Source organism: Panthera onca, chromosome D2 (assembly GCF_046562875.1).
Source record: "Panthera onca isolate mPanOnc1 chromosome D2, mPanOnc1 haplotype 2, whole genome shotgun sequence".
NCBI classification, from domain to species: Eukaryota; Metazoa; Chordata; class Mammalia; order Carnivora; family Felidae; genus Panthera; species Panthera onca.
The window spans coordinates 72,541,607-72,565,399 of NC_138349.1; the positions used below are offsets into that span (position 1 = coordinate 72,541,607).

The 23,793-nt window shown below is 41.1% G+C and overlaps 1 protein-coding gene across 5 annotated transcripts in view; it reads left to right on the plus strand.

The window, feature by feature from the left end:
• Positions 1 to 23,793, plus strand: part of DISC1 (DISC1 scaffold protein) — a 359,999-nt gene that overhangs the window by 315,016 nt on the left and 21,190 nt on the right. For 4 of the 5 annotated variants that reach the window (XM_060642825.3, XM_060642818.3, XM_060642819.3 and 1 more), the window contains one exon: positions 13,754 to 14,030. The exons of the other annotated variant lie outside the window; for it this stretch is intronic. In XM_060642825.3, the coding sequence (XP_060498808.3) occupies positions 13,754 to 14,030 (277 nt within the window). The remainder of the gene's footprint in view (positions 1 to 13,753; positions 14,031 to 23,793) is intronic. 5 annotated transcript variants of the gene reach the window in all.

A 23,793-nucleotide genomic window follows, 5' to 3' on the forward strand; every position in this document is an offset into this window, starting at 1 on the left:
GCCAGGATGAGGCAAGAAGAGAGACTGTGGATAGAAACAGAGAAACTAAGAGGAGAGGTGGTTTGATGGGGCTCCTGATGACTTTGACTTCAGGTCTTAACACTGAGTGTTCAGTGCTTGTTCCAGATAATTATCTACCTGATTATTTCTGGGGGTATTCTCTTTCCTTCTTCACCTGGTGTGTACCACGGAGTGATGCAGGGGGGTAAAAAGTAACTCGTTACTTAGAGTTTTAAATAGACGGCAAAGGTGGAAGGACTTCTGGGACCCGTGGCTGTCTGGCTCATCCACCATAGGAAAAGGAGGCTGATCATGCTGGTGATCAGAACATCTCTTTGATTTCTGAAGATGCCTTAATTTTCTCACCTGGTGAAACAGAGGTCTGCCCCAGCACACGTTTACTTTGTTCACTGTTTTGTGGGGCATAGCCCGGCTAGGGCTCGGGTAGGCAGTTCTCCCTTGGGATTGTGACATGAGGTGGAGATTCTGGTTCCATCAGCTCAGCTGGGCCGGACAGGCAAGATGGCTCACTCACGTGGCTGGCAGCTGACAGTGGGCATCAGCCAAGATTGCACCTGATGCCATTGACCTAGTCTCTCCCACGTGACGATTTCAGAATGGATAGACTTCTGGCATGGCGTTGGGCTGCCCTCAGAGCAAGGGTCCCAAAACATCTGGTGAAGGCTGCAGGGCATTTTCTGACCTAGCCTTAGAAGCTGTGTGGCATTACTCCCGCTATGACCTGTTGATTACGAGAAAGTAAGGCCAGACCAGATTCTAAAGGAGAGGACGTAGACTCTACCTCTCGACTATAGCAGTGTCAGAGAATTTGAATTATGTCTTAGAACTCACACAATGTAGCAGCAATATCTACTTCTTAAGGTTGTTTTGAAGATTAACAATTCTCAGGACAACTCCTGACCAATAACTGTTAACAACAGCGATGATGGCAGTAGTGATAGTGATGGGGATGATGATGATGGTGATGAGTAAACTGCATCACCCTTCTGCAAAATACCTTTTCTTATTGCTGGCCGGTTGACTCTTGGGTGGAGTTAATCATTGGTCTCAACCAGTCTCTATTTTTAACATTGTAATCATAAACTAATACGGACCTCAATGGTCACATCTTGGCCATCATGTACCGTGTACGTTTTCAAGTGATTTTCATTTTGTTAGTGCCTCCTACAATTCAAGATTTGAGAACTTATGTACTTTTTACTGTTATATATTGTATGTATCATTTGTAGCTTCCTTTTTATAATCTATCCTGTGAGATAGACATAAAAGATGTTATTATATTACAAATGTTGAAGTTCAAATTGAGATAAAGTGTTTCCCAAAGGTCACCAAACCTTTGTAGCTGAGGCTAAACTCCAGCCAAAGTCATTTGACTTTGGTTGAATCAGCTTTGTGTTTGGTCACAGTTAATAGGAACGCCAGGTCTAAGTAGCTTCAAAAAGAGTAGGATGGGCAGCTGGGTTGATTGATTCAGCAACTCAGCTTGTCATCAAAAACCAGATTTTTTCCGTTTCTCTTCTTAGCCATTTCCTCTCATAATGCATAGGCTTTGTCTACAGGCTGATTCCATTAGGGTCAATAGACAGATAAGGGTGGTGTTTTGCTCATTGCTACTGGGAGAGAGAGTAAAAACTACTCCCCACCTGCCAACATCCCAGCATGGACCACAAGACATGGTTCAGCTCTCTGTGTGGCCAACCTCTGGACTATAAAGGCTTGTCTGGTAGAATATTATAGGTTGGTTGCTCTCAACTAATCACAGTCTACCTGAAGAGCTAGGGAGGAGTCACTATCCAAAATGTCCTAAAGGCAGGGGGGAGGGGAGTTGCTTACCTGAATACTACCTAAGTTCTGTTAGGAGAGACCAAAAGAGGAAGACATGTTGGCTCAGCAAACAACTGTGTCTACAACAGTTTCCTAGACAAACACTCTTTCGTATACTACATGTCCTTTTGTCATATTTTCAGATGGCATTGTGGGAAGTAGGCTAAAATGTTTAAAGGTCTTTGTTCAGTGAAGAATTGTGTTAATTTTTCTTTTTTGGAAAATAGAAGACAAAGCAGTACAATGTAAATATTTCTGGTAACAACAGTTTTGTTTAAAATTAGAGATTAAGTCATTGTTTCCCAGGGAATGAAAAAGTTTCAGAAGTATGGGGACTGTCGGTGTTTACACAATTTGCAGTGAAAGTATAGTACCATTGGCCATTCATGTATCGGTTTGATATTTTATTCCATTTTGGTTCTGTAAGAAAACCTGGTTATCTTTAAAGTGTCCAAAGAATTTGGTAAGATGCTAATGCCTTTGAAGTAAAAACATGAATAAGTCAAGAAAGAAAGTCTGGTACCAAGAACTGAAACTCTTGATGTCTGTGTTAGAGTTCAGTATTTCCATTCCGAAAAGGGGTGGAAGCTTACCTGCAAACTTCTTGCTCCTTCCCTTACCATCATTCCCCATAAATAACACACACAGGTCTCAGTTCCATAAGGATTCAAGCCATGATCAGATGACCTGTGAGGCCTCATTTTACTTCCAACTGGCAGGAGTAAGAGAAATAATGAATTTCAATTCTCTATTCAAGAACTTTCCCCCCAATACTGAAATTGTGTCTTTAAATTGCCTCATTACTGGTTGTAAAACATCACCAAAGATCTCACATAGCTCAAGTAGCTGTGAGTCATTCATTTAAGGGATTATTATTAATGACTTAATTACTCTCCTTTGCAGGAATAGCAAAACATCTCAATACTTTGAAATCAACCATTACTCTCTTTAGCACAAATGAATTCAGTAAAAGGGTATTTTAAAAATCTCAAGCTTGATGAAATTATTACATGGGCTATAATAAAACACTGCAATTTTATATCTACAAGATTTACTTACCATTCAGCATGAGTCTCTAAAATTGGCTTTGTAGACTTTGAGACTTTGATGTGTGTCTTCCGGGAGATATTTCAGGACAAACCCACTTTCACTCAAAACTACACAAAATGTATTTTTCAAATAACAAAGTGACATGAACTTACAGTATTCAGATTGCTGTAATGTAGAAAGTTGCTGATGGAAGCAGCAAACATTTTTCCTTAGTTATGAGAGCTGGGCTGCTGAATCTTTCCCTTGAATCCAGCCCTGCCCTCACCATTAGAAGCCAGACAGGCAGATGGATCTGTCAAGTTAATAATAGAAATAACTGAGGATCGCTCAGGCAGATGGAGGTGATTTGGTCCCCATAGAGGGAAGGAACAGATAAAGTGGAGGAGAGGTTTTTAGGCATGCCCTTTCCTTTCTCTCACATTGCCTGGGAAGGCCCGTGCCTACCCCATTGCTTCTGGAAGCAGACAAGCACCTGCCAACTGGTGAGGCAGGGAGAAAGAACTAGAACACTAGCCTCGGAGAAGCACTGCTATGGGGGGGCATCAAACAGAGAGCTTGGATCTTGAACATTCCCCGAGCCCTCCCTGTTTCCTGAGGGGTGGGTAATTACAATCGAGGGACCCCATGTATTCCTGCAAGTGCAGGAACACAGATTGTTACACCCGAGACACTTCTCCCTGAGATGGTGCCCCACCCACGACATACCCCTATTAGGCTGGGCACCAATTAGGGCTTTGACATTATCTCCTCCACAAGGACTCATTACCAACCAACACAGTTAATATGCCTAAGGAAATCTGAACACATATGGAAAAGAAATGAGACTTATTAGGAGGGTAACTGTTTTAAAAGAACAAGTGGAAGGACTTATACCTGACAAAACATAATTAGACACTACAGATGATCAATAAACATATTAAGTATTTCCCAAAGAGAAGGGAGGATATAGGAGACATGAAGTAAAAGACGAAGTCATAAAGAAACCCAAATGGAAATTTGGGGAACGTAAAATATAAAAGTTTAAAAGAAAAAATCTCAGTATGTGGGATGAACAGCCTAATGAATTCAGCTGAAGAACCAATTAGTGAGCCAGAAGCTATCAGAAGGTATTTGGAGGGCATTAGGAACAGAAAGGAAGAAGGAAAATAGAAAAGATAAATTAAGCAATACGCAATAGAGTTATTTGATCAGCGTTCATCTAAAAAGAATCCCAGAAGGAAAGAAAACAATAGAGGGGAGGGAGGAAATATTTGAGAGACCAGTGACTGAAAGTTCCCCAGAAGAAGGAAAAGATACAAGATTTTAGGCAGATGGGCTTGATCAAGTACAGAACAGGACAGAAAAGGGTGAGGGGTGGAACATCAATGGGTTGTAGTTAAAATTTATATATAACAGACAAGGAGAAGACTCTAAGAGAAGATCATCAGACATTCCAATAGCAACACAGTCTGCAAGAAGGCTGTGGAATAATATTTTCAGAGTGTTGAATCCAAAATATTAAGCTATATTATTATTTAGTGTTTAAGTATGAAATAAAGATGTTCTCAGACCTGGAAGTCCTTAAAATGTTTGCCATACCTGGTATTCTTTGACACATTCTTGGATGAAATATATTAACAAGATGAAAAATAAGTCCAGTATGAGCTATGTGAAAGAGGGCATGAAAAATACTTAGTAAATTTTACTGTTGATGAAATAGAAAACTTATGAGAAAACAGAAATGTGTCTTAGTAAAAACCTAGAACTAAGAAAGCCTCAATATATATACAAATATGTCATCTTGGAGGTGGGATGGTGGCAGCATGGAAGGGAATTGATGGTAGGTGAAGGTGTGGCCCAGGTGTGCTCATTCTACTCCATCTAATGGGATTCCTTCAGACAACATAGGTGAGAATGCATCAGTAGCACAGGGGGTAACCTGCTAATGATAAGCACACGGGGCGGGGTGGGGGGTGCTCTCCTTTCCTGCTGGCCGGAGACTCCCCTTCCCTCCTAGAGACATTCAGTGGCCCGGCCTGGGGAATCTCCTTTGCGCCTCAGGCAGTTCAGCTGGGACCAGTGGAAGCCCTAATGGGAACAGATATTTTAAGCAGATAAAACCAAACCCAAACAGCTCTCCCTAAGAAGATCACAAATTCACTGCAAAGTCTCTTAAAATTAAAACGTAATTGGAACCATCACCCATAAAAGCAGAACAGCACCTGTGTGATAAACCTACCACGATTATTGCCTTCTAAAATAAAACATTTAAATAGGACTCAGAATCTCATAACATAATGGCCAAATTTTTCAGGATGCAATCGAGAATCCTTAGTAATAATAAAAACAGAGGAAATCACAGCTTGAATGTGAATAAAACAATTACTTGATGTCAACATGGAGATGAATCAGATGTTGGGATCACATGACAAGGATCTTAAAGCAGCCATCAAAAATGTTTCCATAAGGAGCTGCAAATTCTAAAGAAGAAAATGTTGGCAAAGGGGAGCAGTTATATAAAAGGAATTGAGTGGAAATTATAGAACTGAAAATACAAAAACAGAAATAAAAATCTCACTGGAAAGATTCAGTAGTTGAGTGGAGATGACAGAGGACAGAATCAGTGAACTTGAGAATTAACCCAATGTAAACAAAAGAGAATAGACAGAAAAAATAATGACCAGAGCCTAAGAGACCTGGGGGACAAATAACAAAAAGTCCAACGCCTATCATTGGGTCAAAGAAGGAGAAGAGTAGGCTAAAAGATTATCTGAAGAAATAATGGCTAAATACTTCCAAAATTTGGTGAAAGACACAAATCTACAGATTCAAGAGCTAAGAAAATCTCCCCTCCCATAGAATAAATCCAAAAATATCCACACCAAAACAAATCAGAGTTAAATCTCTGAAAGCTTATAAGACTAAGAAATAACCTTAAAGCAGCCAGACAGAAATTGTATATTACCTGTAGGAGAACATCAATTTGAATAATGGTGGATTTCTCACCTGAAACCATAAAAGCCAGAAAGAAGTGGCATATTTTTCAAAGGATGAAAGAAAACAACCCCCAATTCTATATGCACAGGCCAAAAAAAAAAAAAAAATGAACTTCAACCTAAATCTCATACTTTATATAAAAATTAACTTAGAATGGATTATGGACTTAAATGTGTAATATAAAGGTATAAAACTTTTACGAAAATATAGGAGTAAGTGTTGGGCTAAATTTCTAAGACTTGACACTAAAAGCATGATTCATTAAAAGGAAACATTGATAAATTGGACTTCTTTCAAATCCCATGTGAAGAGGATGAAAAAGCAAGCTACAGATGGAGGAAATATTTGCAAACCACGTATCTGACAAAAGACTAGTGTCTAGAATAAAGGAAGAACATATTCTTAAAATTGAATGGTAAAAAAAATCAATACAGGTAGGAAATAGGCAAAAGACATGAATAGACACCTCATTGAAGAGGGTGTACGGGTGGCAGATAAGTACTTGAAAAGATACTCAACATCCCTATACATGAGAAAGATGCCACTTAAAACCACAGTGAGCTACCACTATATAACTATCGGGAAAAAAACAGCAATAGCCCCAAATATTACTGAGGGTACCAAGAAACTAGATCACTTACACATTGCAGGTAGAATTGTAAACTGGTATGGTCCCTCTGGGAAATAATTTGGCAGCTCTTTAAATCCAAATACATAACTACCATACAACCCAGCAATTGGACTCTCGGATGTTTCAGAGAAATAAAAATGAATTTCATGCAAAAACCCATATGTAAATATTCACAGAATCTTTATTCATAATATCCCCAAGCTGGGAGCATCATAGATGTCCTTCAGCAGGTGAAAAGGTAAACAAACTGTGGTATAAGCATAGCATGGAACACTACTCAGCAATAAAAAGCAGTGCATGAATCTGCAAGGACATAAGCTGAATGGAAAATCCAGTCCCCAAGGCTGCATACTTTATGATTCCACTTATGTAGCATTTTTGTAGTGAGAAAAATTTCAGGAATGGAGCACAGATAGTGGTTTCCAGAGTCTGTAGGTGGGGGACAGCGTGGAACAGGTGAGGATGGTTATAAAATGTGACCAGGGATCCTTGTGGCTATGGAATTGTTCTATATCTTGGATGTGGTGGTGGGTACATGAACTTGCACAAGTGATAAAATTGTATAGAACTATAGACACACTCACTGCCCACCACACACACACACACACACACACACACACACACACACACACATGAGAGGAAGTCTGAGCAAGAGCAGTGGATTGTACCAATGTCTGCTCCCTGGTTGTGATAATTGCACTACAATTTTGCAAGATGTTACCATTTGCAGGAAACTTGGTGAAGAGTCCCTGGGATCCGTCCGTATTCTTTCTCACAATTGTATATGAATTAAATAGAAAGAAAAAAGAAGGTAGGAAAAAAGAAACAAAGACATAAAACTTGTTAAAAAGTAATAATCTTGGTTTCATAAATAAGAAAAATAGCAACAATTACACAATAATTACAGTACTTGTGAATGCGTGGTTTAAAGGTGCTGATCCCAAAGATAAAATCCCAGAATGGATTTTTAGAAAATTCAACAAAATGTTTTGTGCTGGATTCATTTAAAAAAAAAAATACATAAAAGTTGAAAATAAAGGATGGTATGTATCTAATCCAGGAAAAATTGAACTAGAAGTATGTTTGAATAACAATTATAATATCAGACAAAATCGATTCTAAGGCCAAAATATCATACTAACACATACTAACACTAACAAAGTATCATACAAACAAATATCATACGAACACAGAAGATCATCATGAACTGAAAAGAAGCAGTAGAAAATTTAATGATTGGAAAATATGTCCAACATCATAATCCAAAAATACATAAACCAAGGTTCCAGGGTGGCTCAGTCCGTTAAGCGTCTGACTTCTGCTCACAGTTTATGAATTCGAGGCCCACATCGGGCTCTGTGCTGACAGCTCAGGGCCTGGAGCCTGCTTTGGATTCCGTGTCTCCCTCTCTCTCTCTGCCCCACCCCCACTTGCTGTTTGTCTCTGAAAAACGAATAAACATTAAAAAAAATTAAAAACAAACAAGGGGCACCTGGGTGGCTCAGTCCGTTAAGCATCCAACTTCGGCTTAGGTCACGATCTCACTGTCTGTGAGTTCGAGCCCTGCGTCCAGCTCTGGATCCTACTTCAGATTCTATATCTCCCTCTCTCTCTCTGCCCCTCCTCTGCTCATGCTCTGTCTCTCTGTCTCTCTCAAAAATAAACAAACATTAAAAAAAGTTAAATAAAAAAATAAAAAAACAAACAAACAACGCCCCCCCCCCCAAATACATAAACCAGTCAATAGAACTATGGGAAGAAATAAATGAATCAAGAATTATAGGAAAAATTTAATTGTAGGAAATGTAAAACACTCATCTTAGAAACTGGTAGATGAAGCAAGTAAAAAAGAGCAAATGAATAAAAAATTTTAATAATGTAATATGCCTCAGCTTTAGATGCAATAAACAGAGCACTGATTTCTTTTGGCTACATGTGGGACAGTTACAAAGAACTATCAAGTACTAGGTGGTAGAGGGAGCCTCAATTAATTTTATAAAGTTTATTCTTGACCATTATGCAATACAATTAGATATTAACCTAACAAAAAGGGATCTGAAAAAAACTCTTCTATCTAGAAATTGAAAAGCGTACTATTAAATGGTCATTGAGTTAAAAGGTAATCATGAGGAAAGACAACGAAAGCACTAAATATAAGGTTTGTGGTCAAATAATGTTGTCAATTCTGGAATTAGATCTGATGCAGTTACAGGAAAATATTAAAAATCAATAAGTATGACAGTAGATATAAAGATGTCTGTGAAATTATTTCCCATATTGCTCTGTATATTTAAAATATTCAATAATTTTCAAACTTAAGCATGTATTAGACATGGTTAAATTATAACTCAGACAAAAATTTAGAGCTTTAAATATAATTCTCAGAAAATTAAAATGGCAAGAGAGGAAAATAAAAAATAAAAGGAAACCAACAAGTTAAGCTTTAACAAAGGAAGCTAATAAAAAGATAATAAATCCAGAGAAATGAGAAAAAGGAAATAGAAAGATAAGATCAGAAATCAAGGAAATAGAGAACAAAAATCAATAACAAAGATTAACAAAGCAAGGGTGTTTCTTTGAAAAGATTAATAAGATAGCAAACCTCTGATAAGACTAAACAAGATAAATCAGAAGAGTAAATAAATAATGAAAAGGAGAATTGTCTTTATACAGGAACACAAGTTGTTCTAAAAATAATTTTTGGAATTAGGAGCAAACATTATAATACATACGAAATCCATTAGAAAATGGATTGATTTCTATAAAGGAGATAATGGGTCAAATTGGACCCAAGAAGAAATAAAAAATTTAAGCAAGGCTATAAAAATAAAGGTATTGAAGTGGCAATAAAATATCTCCTTGAATAAAAACCGTAGAAAAGGCACGGGGAACCTGAGAAAGGAATAAATAGGAAATGGATATGAAAGGAAAATTCATAGGAGAAAACCTGAGTGGCTATGAACCAATCTTAGTGGCGAGATGAAACCTTAAACAAGATGCCACTTTGCACCTGTCAGCCTGGCTCCGCTTAGGAAGCTAGAGGGTGAGTCTAGCATGCCAAACGGAGGACCGTCGCTTCTCACGTGAGACTCTATTCTGGCTCTTGCTCTTTGCTCTTTGTGCCTCTCATTGTCATCATCCCCCTCCTCCCCTAAGTAGCCGCCGTCCTCATTTCTAACACCATGGATTAGTTTGGCATAGTTTCAAGTACAAAATAAATGCAATCATTGTGCCTCCTGTTTTACCTTTTTGTTTTCTCCCAGCCTTGTGTTAATGAGATCACTATACTGTTGCCGACTGTGGTAAATTATTCATCTTCTTTGCAGTGTGATATTCCAACAAATGGATATACCACACCATTTGTCCATTCTTCCATTGACGATGTTTGTTTTCTCTCCCAGGTTTTGGCTGTTACAGTCAATGTCGTATGATCAGTGTATACGTTGATCTTCATTGTTCATAGATTCTGTGAATTTGCCTGCTCACTAAAATTTATTTGTAACCCTGAACTCAATACCTGCAGCGCTTTCACTGTCATTCATAGACATGCACAGAGTGGTGAAAAATTCGAGTCACCTGACGTGCATGTTCTCAGCTGAGGTCAAACAAGGCAATGCTCTGTCTTCTTACAGTTCTCATATTACATACCAGTGTCATTCTCAGGGTCTACTTAGTGTCATGTTTTTTAAATTTTTGCACTTTTTCATGGTGATTTCACTATTTAAAATGGTGCCTGGGACAACTGGGTGGCTCAGTTGGTTGAGCCTCTGACTGTTGATTTTGGCTCAGGTCATGATCCCAGGGTTGTGGGATTGAGCTGCGCATCAGGCTATGTGCTGAGCACGGAGCCTGCTTGAGATTCTCTGTCTCTCCCTCAGCCCCTCTCCTCTGCTTGCATTCTCTCTCTCTCTCTCTCTCTCTTTAAAATAGAAAAAAAAAAAAAAACGAAATGAAATGAAATGAAATGAAATGATGCCCAATCTGAATGCTGAGGTGTTGTCTAGTTCTTCTAAGGGCAAGAAGGCTGTGATGTGCTGTATGGAGAAAATAATGTATGTCCAGGCGTGAGTTATAGTGCCGTTGTCCATGAGTTCAGTGTTAGTGAATCAACAGTATATTCTAAATACGGTGTCTTCAAACAGAAACACATATAACAAAGTGTTATATATTGCTTGGTCGATGAAAATGCTGTGACCAGAGGCTGGCAGGAGCTTCACCCTGCATTTCCCTGGGGAGCACCTGTTCAGTACTGGCTAGGTCAGCGGTCGTGGTGACTTTATGGAACGTAATCACCATGAATATGAGAATTGACAATATATGCATTTCATTGAGTACATACTTAGGAGTTGCATTGCTAGGTCTTAATGATTGACATGATTTCAACATCAGTACATCCATCAAAGAGATTTTAAAGACACTGCATTCATGTTCACTCCCACCATCAGTATGTGAGAATATTAATAGCTCTGTACCTTTTCTGACACTTGGTATTGTCAGACTTTCAAATTTTAGCCATGTTGTTGATGTGTAGTCCATCATGTTGTGGTGTAACATGCATTTTCCTGATGATTAATAGTGTTGAGCATCCTTTCATCAGTTACTTACTGGCCATTTAGAAGTCCTCTTTTGTGAAGTACCTGTTTCGGTCTTTGCCTTTTTTAAAAAGTGGGTTGTCGGGGCACCTGGCTCAGTCAGTCAAGCGTCCAACTTCAGCTCAGGTCATGATCTCACGGTCTGTGGGTTTGAGCCCTGCATCAGGCTCTGTGCTGATGGCTCAGAGCCTGGAGTCTGCTTTGGATTCTGTGTCTCCCTCTCTCTCTCCACCCCTCCTCTGCTTGTGCTCCCTCTCTCTCTCTCTGAAAAATAAACATTAAAAATAAATAAATAAATAATTAAAAATAATAAATAAAAAGTGGGCTGTCTGTCTCTTTCTTATTGACTTGTAGGAATCCTGCTATGTTTTCAAATCAGTCCTTTGTTGGTTACATGTGTTACAAATAATTTCTCCTACTCTGTGGCTTATAATTTCATTCTTTCAGTGGTGTTTTTTTGTTGAGTATATAAATTCATGATATAAATGAAATCAAATTTATCATTTTTTTCTTTATGGCTTGTCCTTTTTATATCTCATTTAAGAGATCTTTGCTTACTATGAAGTCATAAAGGTGTTATCCTACATTACCTTCTAGGAGTTTTGATGTTTTAGCTTTCACATTTTGATATACAATCTACTTGTTTGTATGATGTGAGCCAGTAATCATGATTTGATTTTTTTCCTATAGTAATATTCAATCAACATACGTATAATACATTGAAAAACTGTCCTTTTCCCACTGAAGAGTAATGCTTTCATAATGTGTCATTCCTACCCTTTTACTTGTCATCTGTTTGTATCCTTATTTTTAAAGCATATCTTTTGTAAGCAACATATAGATTTTGATTTTTTTTATTCTAGTCTAAAACCTTTGCCTTTTAAATACAATCCTTATTGTTTATATTTAATGTAAATCTAATATATTTGATTTTCCCCTTACTGCTTTCATTATAGCAAAACAACAATAAAGTAGGTTTAATTTTTAGAATGTTCTCTCGTATTAGCCTGTCAGTTATATACTCTTTTAACCTGTTTTACAATTACCATAGAAGGTTGCATATGATTTTTTGACTTTTTAAAGTCTGATATAAATGAGCACTCTTTTGCTTTCTGGACAACACAAGGACCCTCCTTCCCTTTGTGCTGGTTGTCATGTGTTTTAATTCGACATATATTCTAGATCACAAAAAAACCATTGCTGTTTTTTACATCCACATTTACTTAGACTTACCTACATATTTATTCTTCCCATTGTTTTTCATTTCTTTATTCATGTCCTTGTTTTCAACCGGGATCCTTTCCTTTTTTCTGTATGTGTTGCCAAAGAATTATTTCAGTTCTTATGTATCTGAAATATCCTCATTTTACTTTTGTTTTTGAAGGAAATTGAAAATGATTGTATAATTTATAGATTGACAGTTATTTTCTTACAGCATTTTAAAGATACTGTTTTATCATCTCTTGGCTTCTACCATTTCTGTCACCCGTATTATTATTACTTTGAAGTTAATGCCTTTTTTTTTAATCTGGCTGCTTTTAAGAATTTTATTCTGGCTTTGGTGCCTAGCAGTTTCACTGGGATGAACCCGGGAGCATTTTTTTTTTCCTTTGATTTTTCCTGTTTTAAGATTGTAGTGTTTCCTGAACGTGTAATTTGATATCCCTTGTCAGTATTTTGACATTCTTAGCTAATATTTTAATAATGTTGCTTCTGTCTCATTCTTTTTCCATCAGAATTCATCATTTATAAATGTAGGCTTTAAAATAATGATGATTAATATGCCTAAGAAGCTGGAGGGCATGATAGATCATTTAAACAGAGCACCGAAATGTAGAAAAGAAAGTGAAATAAAAATTGTAGAACTGAAAAGTAATTGAAATTGAGAGCACAATAGATACATTGCATAGCAGATTAGTAGACATAGTAGAAGGAGGGGTTGTTAAAGGGAAGACAGATGTCTAGAAAATATCCAGCCTGAAGCTGAAGGGAGAGGTGAAACATGTTTGTTTTCCTATAAAATCCCAGATTTTTGCTTTTTCATGAAAAATCAAAGTTTTTGTGAACATCGAGCCCATATATTCCTTCGGTTGGAATTGAAACTTTAGTTGGCCTGGGCTGATGGAGGGCTGTCTGTAGTTGGATATACTCTTCCCATTAGCCGGAGTCCACTCTTCCTTATTTCTTTTTGCCACTGAAGCTGCATAGCTGTTGCCATGGTTTATACTACCTATGCACTGCTTCATTCATTTACGTTGGCTGAGTGGGTGTTGGTAGGGGAGTGTGCGGGAGGGGAGGGACAGTCTAGGCATATGAAATAGCACATGAAAACGCACTTAGCTGGGTGAGTTGGACAAGCCTGGGGACTCAAAGGAAGCCAGCAGGGCTAGAGCACAGACACGAGCAGAGGCCGTGTTTTATTACACCAGATCCAAAACAAGTAGCTACGAAGGACCAAGGGTTATTTCACTGTTAACTCGACGGTACACATATTTGGCCCCTCTCTACCTTCTGGTGGAAACAGTCCATCACTATATAAAATTCAGTTGTTAACAGTAAGAAGACTCGCTAACTTTTAGCCAGGTAGACAGGCTATTGAGTTGGTAGGATGAAATGTCACTGAATACATTTTCATGCCTTCGTTTCCCCTGGGTCTTAGCTGCAAGTGTCCACTGCTTGGAAAAGTGTGGGAAGCTGACTTGGAAGCTTGTCGGTTGCTCATCCAGAGCCTGCAGCTCCGGGAGGCCAGGAGCGCCCTGTCCACAGAAGAGGAGAGGCTTATAGAAGACTCAGGGGGAGCTACCTGTACAGCCACTCCTGCCATCCCCTCCAGGCTCCACTCTGAAGACGAGAGGAGGATCCCTTGGCAGGCCTTCGAAGAGTGGCAGGTTCACCTGACCGCATCTCTGCACTGCGCTGGCAGCGAACAGAAGGAGGTCTGTCCATCCCCATAGCCCCAGCAGGGGGCCTACCCTGAGGGGTACTCTGGATCCCCCCTCCAAATGGGAACAGTAAATATTGGGAGGGCGACCCATTGAACCATGCAAACTTTTGAAGGTTTTAATAACCCTGGAATATGATTACAAAGTAACGTAGAATCTTTGCGGAAGTTTAAAATATAGAAGAACAAAAAAAAAATCACTTTTGACATATTTAGTTCTATGTTCTAATTTAATGGCTAGAGTTAGAATATAAACCTGGTATATAATTACCATATATAGCATATGCCATATACGTCACATATAACATATAATTATTGCATATACTATTACATATGTCACCTGTGATTTTGATTATATATTTAGAATCTATATATCATTATTTATTAGAATCACATTTTCAAATATACGCACATATCCCTTTGTTTTGGCCCAAACAAGGTGGTAATGGGCCTTTATGCTCTTTGTAATATGCTCTTTTCATTGCTTTAAATTTTTTTCCCAGTTTATTTATTTATTTTGAAAGAGAGAGCGAGCGCCAGTGGGGGAGGGGCAGAGGGAGACAGAATCCCAAGCAGGCTCCACACTGTCAGTGCAGAGCCTGATGCGGGGCTTGAACTCCTGAACCACGAGATCATGACCTAAGTCGAAGTCAGATGCTTAAGTGACTGAGCCATCCAGGCGTCCCATGCTCTTTTCATTTTTTTAGAAAACCTAATACTTGGCTTATGATATATATATATATATATATATATATATATATATATACACACATATATATATAATATATATATACACATATATATATATATACACACATATATGTATATGTGTGTATATATATATATGATATATATCATATATATAATGAAAATGTGGATTTATATAACATTTTACTCCAAGGCTGACCTAGATTAACGAGAAGAGCTCCCCTCCCCTCTCCTCTCTCCCCTTTCCCCCCTCCCCTTCCCTTCTCTCACCAGTCCATCTCTCCCCCCCAACCTCTCCAACCCTAGGAAGACAACTTACAATAAAAGGACTCTAGGAAACTTGTTTTCCAATTTTAGAACCACAACAGGGGTCTTTGGAGCTTTTTCTGGCCAGTTACCCAGGTGTTCTGAATATTAAAAGGAAGCAAAAGCCTGGTGAGGCTGGGGGAACATGTCATTTCATGTTCACGGCTCACATTTCACATTAGAGGTCCCCCCCTCCCTGGGCCTTTGCTACCACGTCCCCCACCCCCAGGTAGGCCTGCCTGTCCTATCTGTAGGCCCTTGGTCTTCCCAGAGAGCAGACACTTGCTGACAACACATGCTACAGTCACCGCCTTCTGCTTGGGAAATTGATACTTGATCCTATATTTGAATTGAATAACCTTCTGAGAAGGAAGGCTATTGTCAGTCTCTGGAATCCTGCTGGCCTCGTAAATTAGGCTCTAAATTAGGCTATAGATGATCTCAACTCCTTTGTTAGCTGAAACACTGCAGGTGGAATCCTCCCCAAAGCCTGGCCACCAGCCCTGTTGGTAGAGTGACTGAAAACTCGCTGCCTGTTGCAGTTGGCCGGCTGGAAAGAAAATTCTGGTGTGGAGGGAAGTGGCGCGCAAGCAAGCGAATGGGAGCCCCGAGCTGAAGAAACAGTGGGCTCAGGGTCCTAGGCTTTGAAGGTAGGGTTGGCTGCCCACGGTGGGCTCCCAGGAGCTCAGTGCCAGGACAGGCAGGGGTCAAGCCAGGTGTGTGAGGGGGGTCAGGCTGGGACATGGGCCTTCCCTGGAGCTCAGGGCTGGTTCAGCAAATTCCACCTGTTGCGGAGTCTGTCTCCCTGCCTCCCTTCCTTTGTTGCTGTGCTCATCTGTTCTTCCAGGCTCTCTGGGGGATGACTTTCCCAGGTATAGGATTCTTCTTCCTCCATAAGATTATAAAGCACCTACCGGGGGGCACAAGATTGTAAGCACCTCCCAGTCTGACTGTGGGAAAACAGCTCTGTTTGCCTAGAAGTAGGAGCTTCAGAGCCAAGGAAGAATAGTGTAGAGCCTTACCATGGAATGATACTTAAGGTTTCTGGTGAGGAGGAGGCCCAGACTGTACCCCAGGGAGCAGAACTACAGTGGCTGCTTCTCTGAGCTCTGGGGCCCACCCCCAGCTCCCCACCACCCACTGAAATTCTGAGGGTTTCCCACAGGTTTTTGGGGGGTTTTTTTGCTGCTATCATGGTAGGGGTGGGGGAGACAGAGGGTATTTTAAAGCTTTGCTAAACTTTCAGTGATGTCTTCGTGTCCTGCGCCAGGCCTCATCCAATTTACCGCTTTTCTGGGTTTACATTCACATCGAAGGGTGGTCGGTGAATTCGTGAGTGGCAGATGTGTTAAGATGGGTGGATATTTTCTAGAAAGGGCAAAACTAATGAGCTGTTGCCAAGAATTGGGGGAAGAGAATGATTCACAAAGTGCAACAGAGAGGAATTTGGGGGTGTGTGTAACAGAACCATTCTGTCCCTTGATTGTGGTGGTAGTTACCTGACCGTGTACCTATGTCTGTAACTTGACAACAGAGTGAATTTTATCGTCTATAACTTTACAAGGGTGACCAAAGTTTTAAAAATAACATCCACCTGTTTAAGAGCGAGGCTATAGGTGTTGGGATCGGGGCACCCGGCTCGGGGCTCTCGTTAAGACAGTAGAGCGAGGCAGACAGCCTGAGCCTCAGAGTCTCTGCTCTGATTGAGTTAGACCATCCACAGGCTGCATTTACACTAAACACCCTGCCCCTCCCCCCCCCCCCCCAAAAGAGGACAATAAAAACTATCTTGTGAGGTTGTAAGGATTTCAATAAAATAATGCATCTAGCAGTGAGGAGAGGCTTAAAAAAATGGGTTTGTTGTTTTGGGGGGGTGTTATCTCTCCTTTTTGGCAACCACAAGTTTCCCTAAGACCTTTTAAAAATAATATACCTGGCTTTCTTTATCAAGAAGCAGAAGCAGGCAACGAATTAGTGGGAGATAATCCAAGAAAGGAAAAGTTTAATAAAGGAAGAATCTTGTTTGTATTTAGATGGGATTTTAGATAGCAGCAGGCTCAGTTAGAAAGGTGTTCCCGTTTTCCCGCCTGGGTTTTCCAGGGAACCAGTGAAGTCTGGGTACTTGTGGGCTTACCCAGTGGCTAAAGCGTGTACTCGCTTTGCAGCTGGGAGTTGGTTTTGCTCTGGAACTCCCTGCTGGGGCTGGCCATCCCGCACAGGGTTTCTCTACTGAAGCATGACCGCCTGAAGGCAGTCAGTTTCTTTATAACCCAAATCCTCCATGAAAAATTGCTGGCTTCTTAGGGAGGCCCACCGGGGCACGGATTCTCAGAGCCTTCACCGTGTGCTTCAAGTGGCCCACGTGGGTACGTGCATTTCCGCTGTACGTTGTTGTAACGAGTGGGAGTGTTTCTCGTTAATTAAAGCTTTCACCCCGTGTGCATCTCCGTACGGGTTCCCCCATTTTACAGCTGGGCCCATTAAGGCAAAGTCATTTGCTTGGGGCTTCGCTGCAGAGGAATTCGGCCACAGGGCCAAGGGCCAATTTTAGCATGCACTTCCTCCGATTGGAAGAACACTTCTTTTTCTGTTTCATTACTGCTGGCCCGCAAGCCTTTCCGCGGACTCTGGAAACAATCAGCTGCTGTTGGCCCCGGTTTACAGACGTGCAGAAATTGCACCGGGGCCAGACAGGAGCTGGGGAAATCAGTGAGCCAGCTTCCTCCACTGTGAAGTCGCTCTTTTGTACTCGCTGTTCTGGCCATAATACCTGCGTAATTCTCTCTTTCCTGTCTGCAGACTGTCCTGCTGGGGTGCTTTCTGGTTTTACTACAAAGTGGGCTCCCCTCCCGCGGAGTTCCCTGGACAGTATCACTCTCCCCTAACCCCAGCTGCTTCCTTTCCAAGCCAGTAAGCTGCCACCAAAGAGGCTTAAAAAGGCCAACAAAGGACCAGAGCTTTCTCCCGCAGTATTGGAATAGCCAGCGTGCTGTCCGTGACGAAAGAAATTCGCAATAAGACACAGCCAGACGGTGTAGCTTTTATTATAGGACACAGGTCTCTCAAACCACCTCCTAGTTCCTCTTCTCGTGGCCCGTCTTGCAGAAACCGCAACAATAATGCATCGCTGACACTTTCCAGTTTGGGTTTCCCTGGAGATGGACAGAGCACTTGCAAAACAGTCGTCAGCCTCCTCTTTTTTCTCTCTCAAACATGACTGAATTTTCCCAAGGTTTTGAACCTTGGCGTATGTAGAGACAAGAAGTCTCCTTCACGTGAATGTTTCATTGCTCTACATAGTGTTTGTTTAAATCGTGTAATTAGAATTTCAGGTACAGCTGGCATACCTAGAATTAGAAACAAACACAGCTCATCCGATAGGAGCAGGATCGCGCAGGCTCCCCGGGGCCCTGCCCTGGCCCCGGCCTTGGCCCCCGAGTTGTTGAGAGGCCACAGAGCTGCAGGGCAAGCTGGGAGGTGGGGGGGGGGGGGGCAGGGGCTTCCACTGTCATCATTTAGCGGCTCCTGCTGCTTCTCTCAGTTAATTAATGTTGTCAGCAACTCAGCCTCCTTCACCTGCCCAAGGAAAGGAAGTGGGCTCTTCTGATCAGCCTGCTTTGCCTCCTTTTTTTAAAACCACAGAACCACGTTTCTGTGCTCCAGGGCCTAACTGTGGCATTTCTTTCACTAATTAAAAGTAGGTCAGTGCTTCTGAGGAAACCAGCCTTGGGGGGCTCTTGGAGACTCTTTCACCTTGGAAATTCCTTGTCATTCCCTGACTAACGAAGGCTGAGGGATCGATAGAAAATTGTCACCTCCTAGATGGCAAGGACTAACGGCATTTGTAATGCTGGAGGCTTATCTGAGGACTGTGCGGTGGTTTCTTTGGAGTTGCTGAGAGATTTTTAAAATGCAGGGTTGCACATTTCTGCAAAATGAATTCACCCTCTGCCCCTCTTGTCATGCCTAGGCTCTGTCTGATTCTCTCACCTCTCCGGGGCCGGAGCTGCTAAAATCAGGAACTTCCTGTACCCCACAAGCTGGCTGTCACAACTTCCCGCCCCTTTGAGCCTGAGCAGGTGGGAGACCTGGGTCTGCATAGAGCGGAAGACGAGCTCTCCTCCTACTGGGTGACATCCAGAACCAGAATTAAACATTGGCATTTGTTTATTTATTAATTTTTTTAATGTTTATTTATTTTGGGGAGAGAGAAAGAGAGAGACAGAGACAGAGTGCAAGGTGGAGAGAGGCAGAGAGAGAGAGAGAGAGGGAGATACAGAATCCAAAGCAGGTTCCAGGCTCTGAGCTGTCAGCCCAGAGCCCGATGTAGGGCTCGAACTCAGGAACGGTGGGATAATGATCTGAGCCGAAGTCGGATGCTTAACGGACTGAGCCACCCAGGCCACTTAGTTTGTTTATTTTATTTTATTTTATTATTTTATTTTATTTTATTAATTAATTTAAAGAGAAATAAAGCAGGGAAGGGGCAGAGAAAGAGGGAGACAGAGAATCCCAAGCAGGCTCTGCGCTGTTAGCGCAAAGCCCAGCGTGGGGCTTGAACTCACAAACCATGAAATCCTGACCTGAGCTGAAATCAAGAGAGGCTTAATTGACCGAGCCACCCTGAAGCCCCCATTGGCACTTAAAAACAGTAATTCTGGTAGTTTCATATTTGCATTGTTTACAAAAAATATTCAGAGAGGCGGGGATACTTACCACTATACTAACGAGGAAAAAAATATTTAGAAATGCAAAAATTTTTAATCTGAAATGAACGCAGGTGAAAGTTGTCATTTGATTCTGTTCTCATAATTCCTCTTTATCAGTATTGGCAAGAGGCAGTTTGCAGAGCACATTCTCCTCACGTGGAATCCCTCCAACTGTGTTCTGTTTTCATTTTCTTATACAAAAGGGGTTTAGGATTTGACATCACTACCCCCCAAGTCTGAATGATTATGTTGCATAGAAATTATCTAAGTACTTGCTGATGGCATGACTATTATTTACAAACAGATTTTTCCTCGAAGTTTCTGGTAGAGTCTGGCCTTATTGGACTTTGATGTTCAACGGATGTATGCTAAAAGGAAAACAGTGTAAATTCTCTTGAGTGATCATGTGATATAAAATATAGCCTTTCAAACGTTGTCCTTCCTGTAATCTGGAAACCGTAGGCTAATTAACATATGCAAATTAACAGCCCATTCTTTCTTTTACTGAAACAACTTTTGTTGTTGTTCTGTTAAATGGTCCTATTTAGAACCTGTTTCTCGGCACCTTCTCTGTGATAAGTGTGCAGATACGTGAAGACAGTTTATTGCTCAGTTTGACCGAAAGACATCTAAATATTTCAAATGCTTTCCTTACCACTCACAACATCTGGATGCTTTTAAAAGAAATACCCACTTACTCCGGGTGTAGCCATATAACTTGGGTATTTGGATGAATACTTGTATTACATGGAGTAGTAAAGATATGCCTTCAATTTCTTAATTTGTGCCTCTCTGCTTGCTGGCATTAATGACTGTAGAATGGTTCATGTGTAAAGACAAATACTCATGGAGTCTATTTCAAATAGATGTACAAGATATTATTTGTAGTACGGACAGGAGTTTTTCTTAGGTAAATATTCTTTATGTGGACAATAAAAAGAAAAGAAAAAGAAAACCATATAGCATTCCTGGAATGTATTTGCCAAGCAAATATTTTGGAAAACAGCCCAAAGGAACATATTTAAGGCTGTGATTTTAATACCGAGCTAAGGAAATGCTTTAATGCATCAGCTAAGCTCACGGATGGTGGTAATCACATCTGGTTTACCTCAAGCTATAGAAGAGGGAATGAATCTTAACAGCAGAACAAACATCATGAGGCTCAAGTCACATTTTTTTTTTTTTTTGCAGGTATGTATATGTGCAGTGCGGGGTTAAGTTTTTTTTTTTTAAACTTAACTACTGCCGTGGCTCAAGTGATCCATTAATGCAAGTGGCTTGCCAATCATAAGGGAACACTGCTCTGTCACCTGTCCTTTCTTTATTATGTAGCCTGTGGGTTTTAGTGCAGGAAGTAAATACGTTTATGGATATGCAGCTACTGCTGATGCCTTAGCACGTGGCCAAGGAAAACGGGGGTCTAAGTCAGCTGTTGAGTTACAGCAAAGAGTAGGGTATCCAAGGTAGGGACTTCTTGCCTTCACTGACCCCATTCCCTAGCAAGGAGGGGGGAGGGTATTTGATGCTTTGAAGGGTAGCACCCAACTCAGTGCATTTCCCACATGACATGTAGACCTAAAAGTTCCTTGTTGATTTTATCAGGTGAATTTTGAAATCATAGCAATAATTCTTACTTTGGTTATAAGGTTTTCCCATTTCAGACATCACACTGCCTCTCCCTTTGGAAGTACTTCTGACAGCATTAAAAAAAAAAAATCAACAGTTTAAACTTCTCGGTCCACTGACTCAACGCAAGGTGTAGCCCATCTGCTGAGATTTGTGGCGGATCACCAGTGATGGACAACATTTCTGGAAATGTGTGCTCTGTTAGGGGCGGGAGCCTTTCATAAATAAAGTTGGCAGCTACGGCGTTATCTGCCTAACTAGCAAAGTAAAGTACACAGCTTCCTGTTCACATGCATTTTCTACTCAGAATGAAAATAATCGATATGATTTCCTTACCGCTCTAGGTGCAGCCTGAGGAGATATTGTTACCAGATACTTACCAGATACTTGTTCATTTCGAAACAATTACTATTACGTAATATATTCCCTATCCTTTGCGTCTGGGCTCTAGTTTTAAAACGAAAACGTTAAATGTTGGTATGTTCGAAATGTCTTAGGCAAGGATTGGGAAATACGGCTAAGTAAAAAAGTTCTCGGAGCCCCGGGCCACGGAGTGTGTGACTGGTTTTCACCAGAGTGTGAGATGTTGGCATCTGTTCAGACTAGCACCTGAATGCAGTTTGGGATCTGAGGGTAAACTTTTGTCAATCAATGTTGTAGAAAGTCATTTTGATGGGAAAATCCTGCCCGGCAAAGGAAATCCTCTTTTCTGTTTTAAATCACGCTTCCCGGGTTTGGTGAGTAGGATAGCTATTTGGCATCATCGCTGATTCAACACAGCTGAACATTTCTGCCCACACATTCAAGTTTATAGGTTTTGGTCATGAGGTGAGTTAGGCAAATTATATCTGAAATGCCGCCCGGCCGAGTTGGTGCTCCCGAATCGCACCCATGTGGGACAGAAGGGGAGATGTACGGCTTTTTTTCTGAGGCACCTGCAAGATGCATTTGTATACAAGGGACTCGCCAGTGACCCTGGAAAGCAGGGAAGGATCCCAGGCAAGCCTGTTCCTGTCTGCACTGAGGGAAAGGGACTGCGTTCAGAGAGGTGTCCTCACCGGCCTCCCACCTGGCTCTTCGCACTCTGGCAAGAGGATGCCACGGGCATTGCAATGAGAAACAGCCTAGCTTCCTCTAGACGTGGTGTAAAGAAGGATCCCCATTTGTTTCTTCCACAAATATTACTGAGCACCTCTGGAGTGCTAGGCAGGGCATTAGTCACTGGGTTCAGGGATGGCAAGACACCCTGTGCTACCTTCTGAAGTAGCAGGAGGGTATGTACCCATTAAAAAAAGTAACATGCTTGAGTCCTAACTGGGTTGAGGTGGTATAGGAGATCGAGGGATCCAGAAGCCTTCCTAGAAGAAGTGGGGAAGAAATGGAACCTTTAGGGTTAATATATATTATATATATGAATATTATATTATATATAATATATATCATATCATATCATATCATATCATATCATATTATATTATATATAGGGGCATCTGGGTGGCTTAGTTTGTTAAGTGTCTGGCTTCAGCTCAGGTCATGATCTCGTGGTTCATGAGTTTGAGCCCCGCGTTGGGCTCTGTGCTGACAGCTGGGAGCCTAGAGCCTGCTTCAGATTCTGTGTCTCCCTCTCTCTTTGCCCTTCCCCTGCTTGCACTCTGTCTCTCTCTCTCTCAAAAATAAATAAAATATTAACATATATATATATATATATATATATTTTTTTTTTTTTTTAGAGAGAGAGAATGAGTGGGGGAGAGGCAGAGAGAGGGAGACAGAGGATCTGAAGTAGGCTGCACACTAACAGCACAGAGCCCGCTTCAGGGCTCAATTTCACAAGCTGCAAGATCATGACATGAGCCAAAGTCGGACACTCAACCGACTGAACCACTCAGGTGCCCCTACAGGGTTTGTTTGTTTGTTTGTTTTTTTAATGTTTTTATTTATTTTTGAGACAGAGAGAGACAGAGCATGAGCAGCGGAGGGGCAGAGAGAGGGAGACACAGAATCTGAAGCAGGCCCCAGGCTCTGAGCCATCAGCACAGAGCCCGATGCGGGGCTCAAACTTATAGGCTGTGAGATCATGACCTGAGCTGAAGTTGGACGCTTAACCGACTGAGCCACCCAGGCGCCCCTTTTTTTTTTCTTAATGTCTTTATTTTTATTTAAGAGAGAGAGAGCGTGAGAGCAAGGGTAGAGGTCCAGAGAGAGAGAGAAAGAGAGAAGGAGAGAGAGAGAGAGAGAGAGAGAGAGAGAATCCCAAGCAGGCTCCACTCTCAATGCAGAGCGTGACATGAGGCTTGATCCCACAACCCTGGGATCGTGACCTGAGCTGAAATCCAGAGTCAGACGCTTAACTGACTGAGCCACCCAGGCACCCTGAATTTGCAGGGGGTTGAAGAGAGAGATGGTATT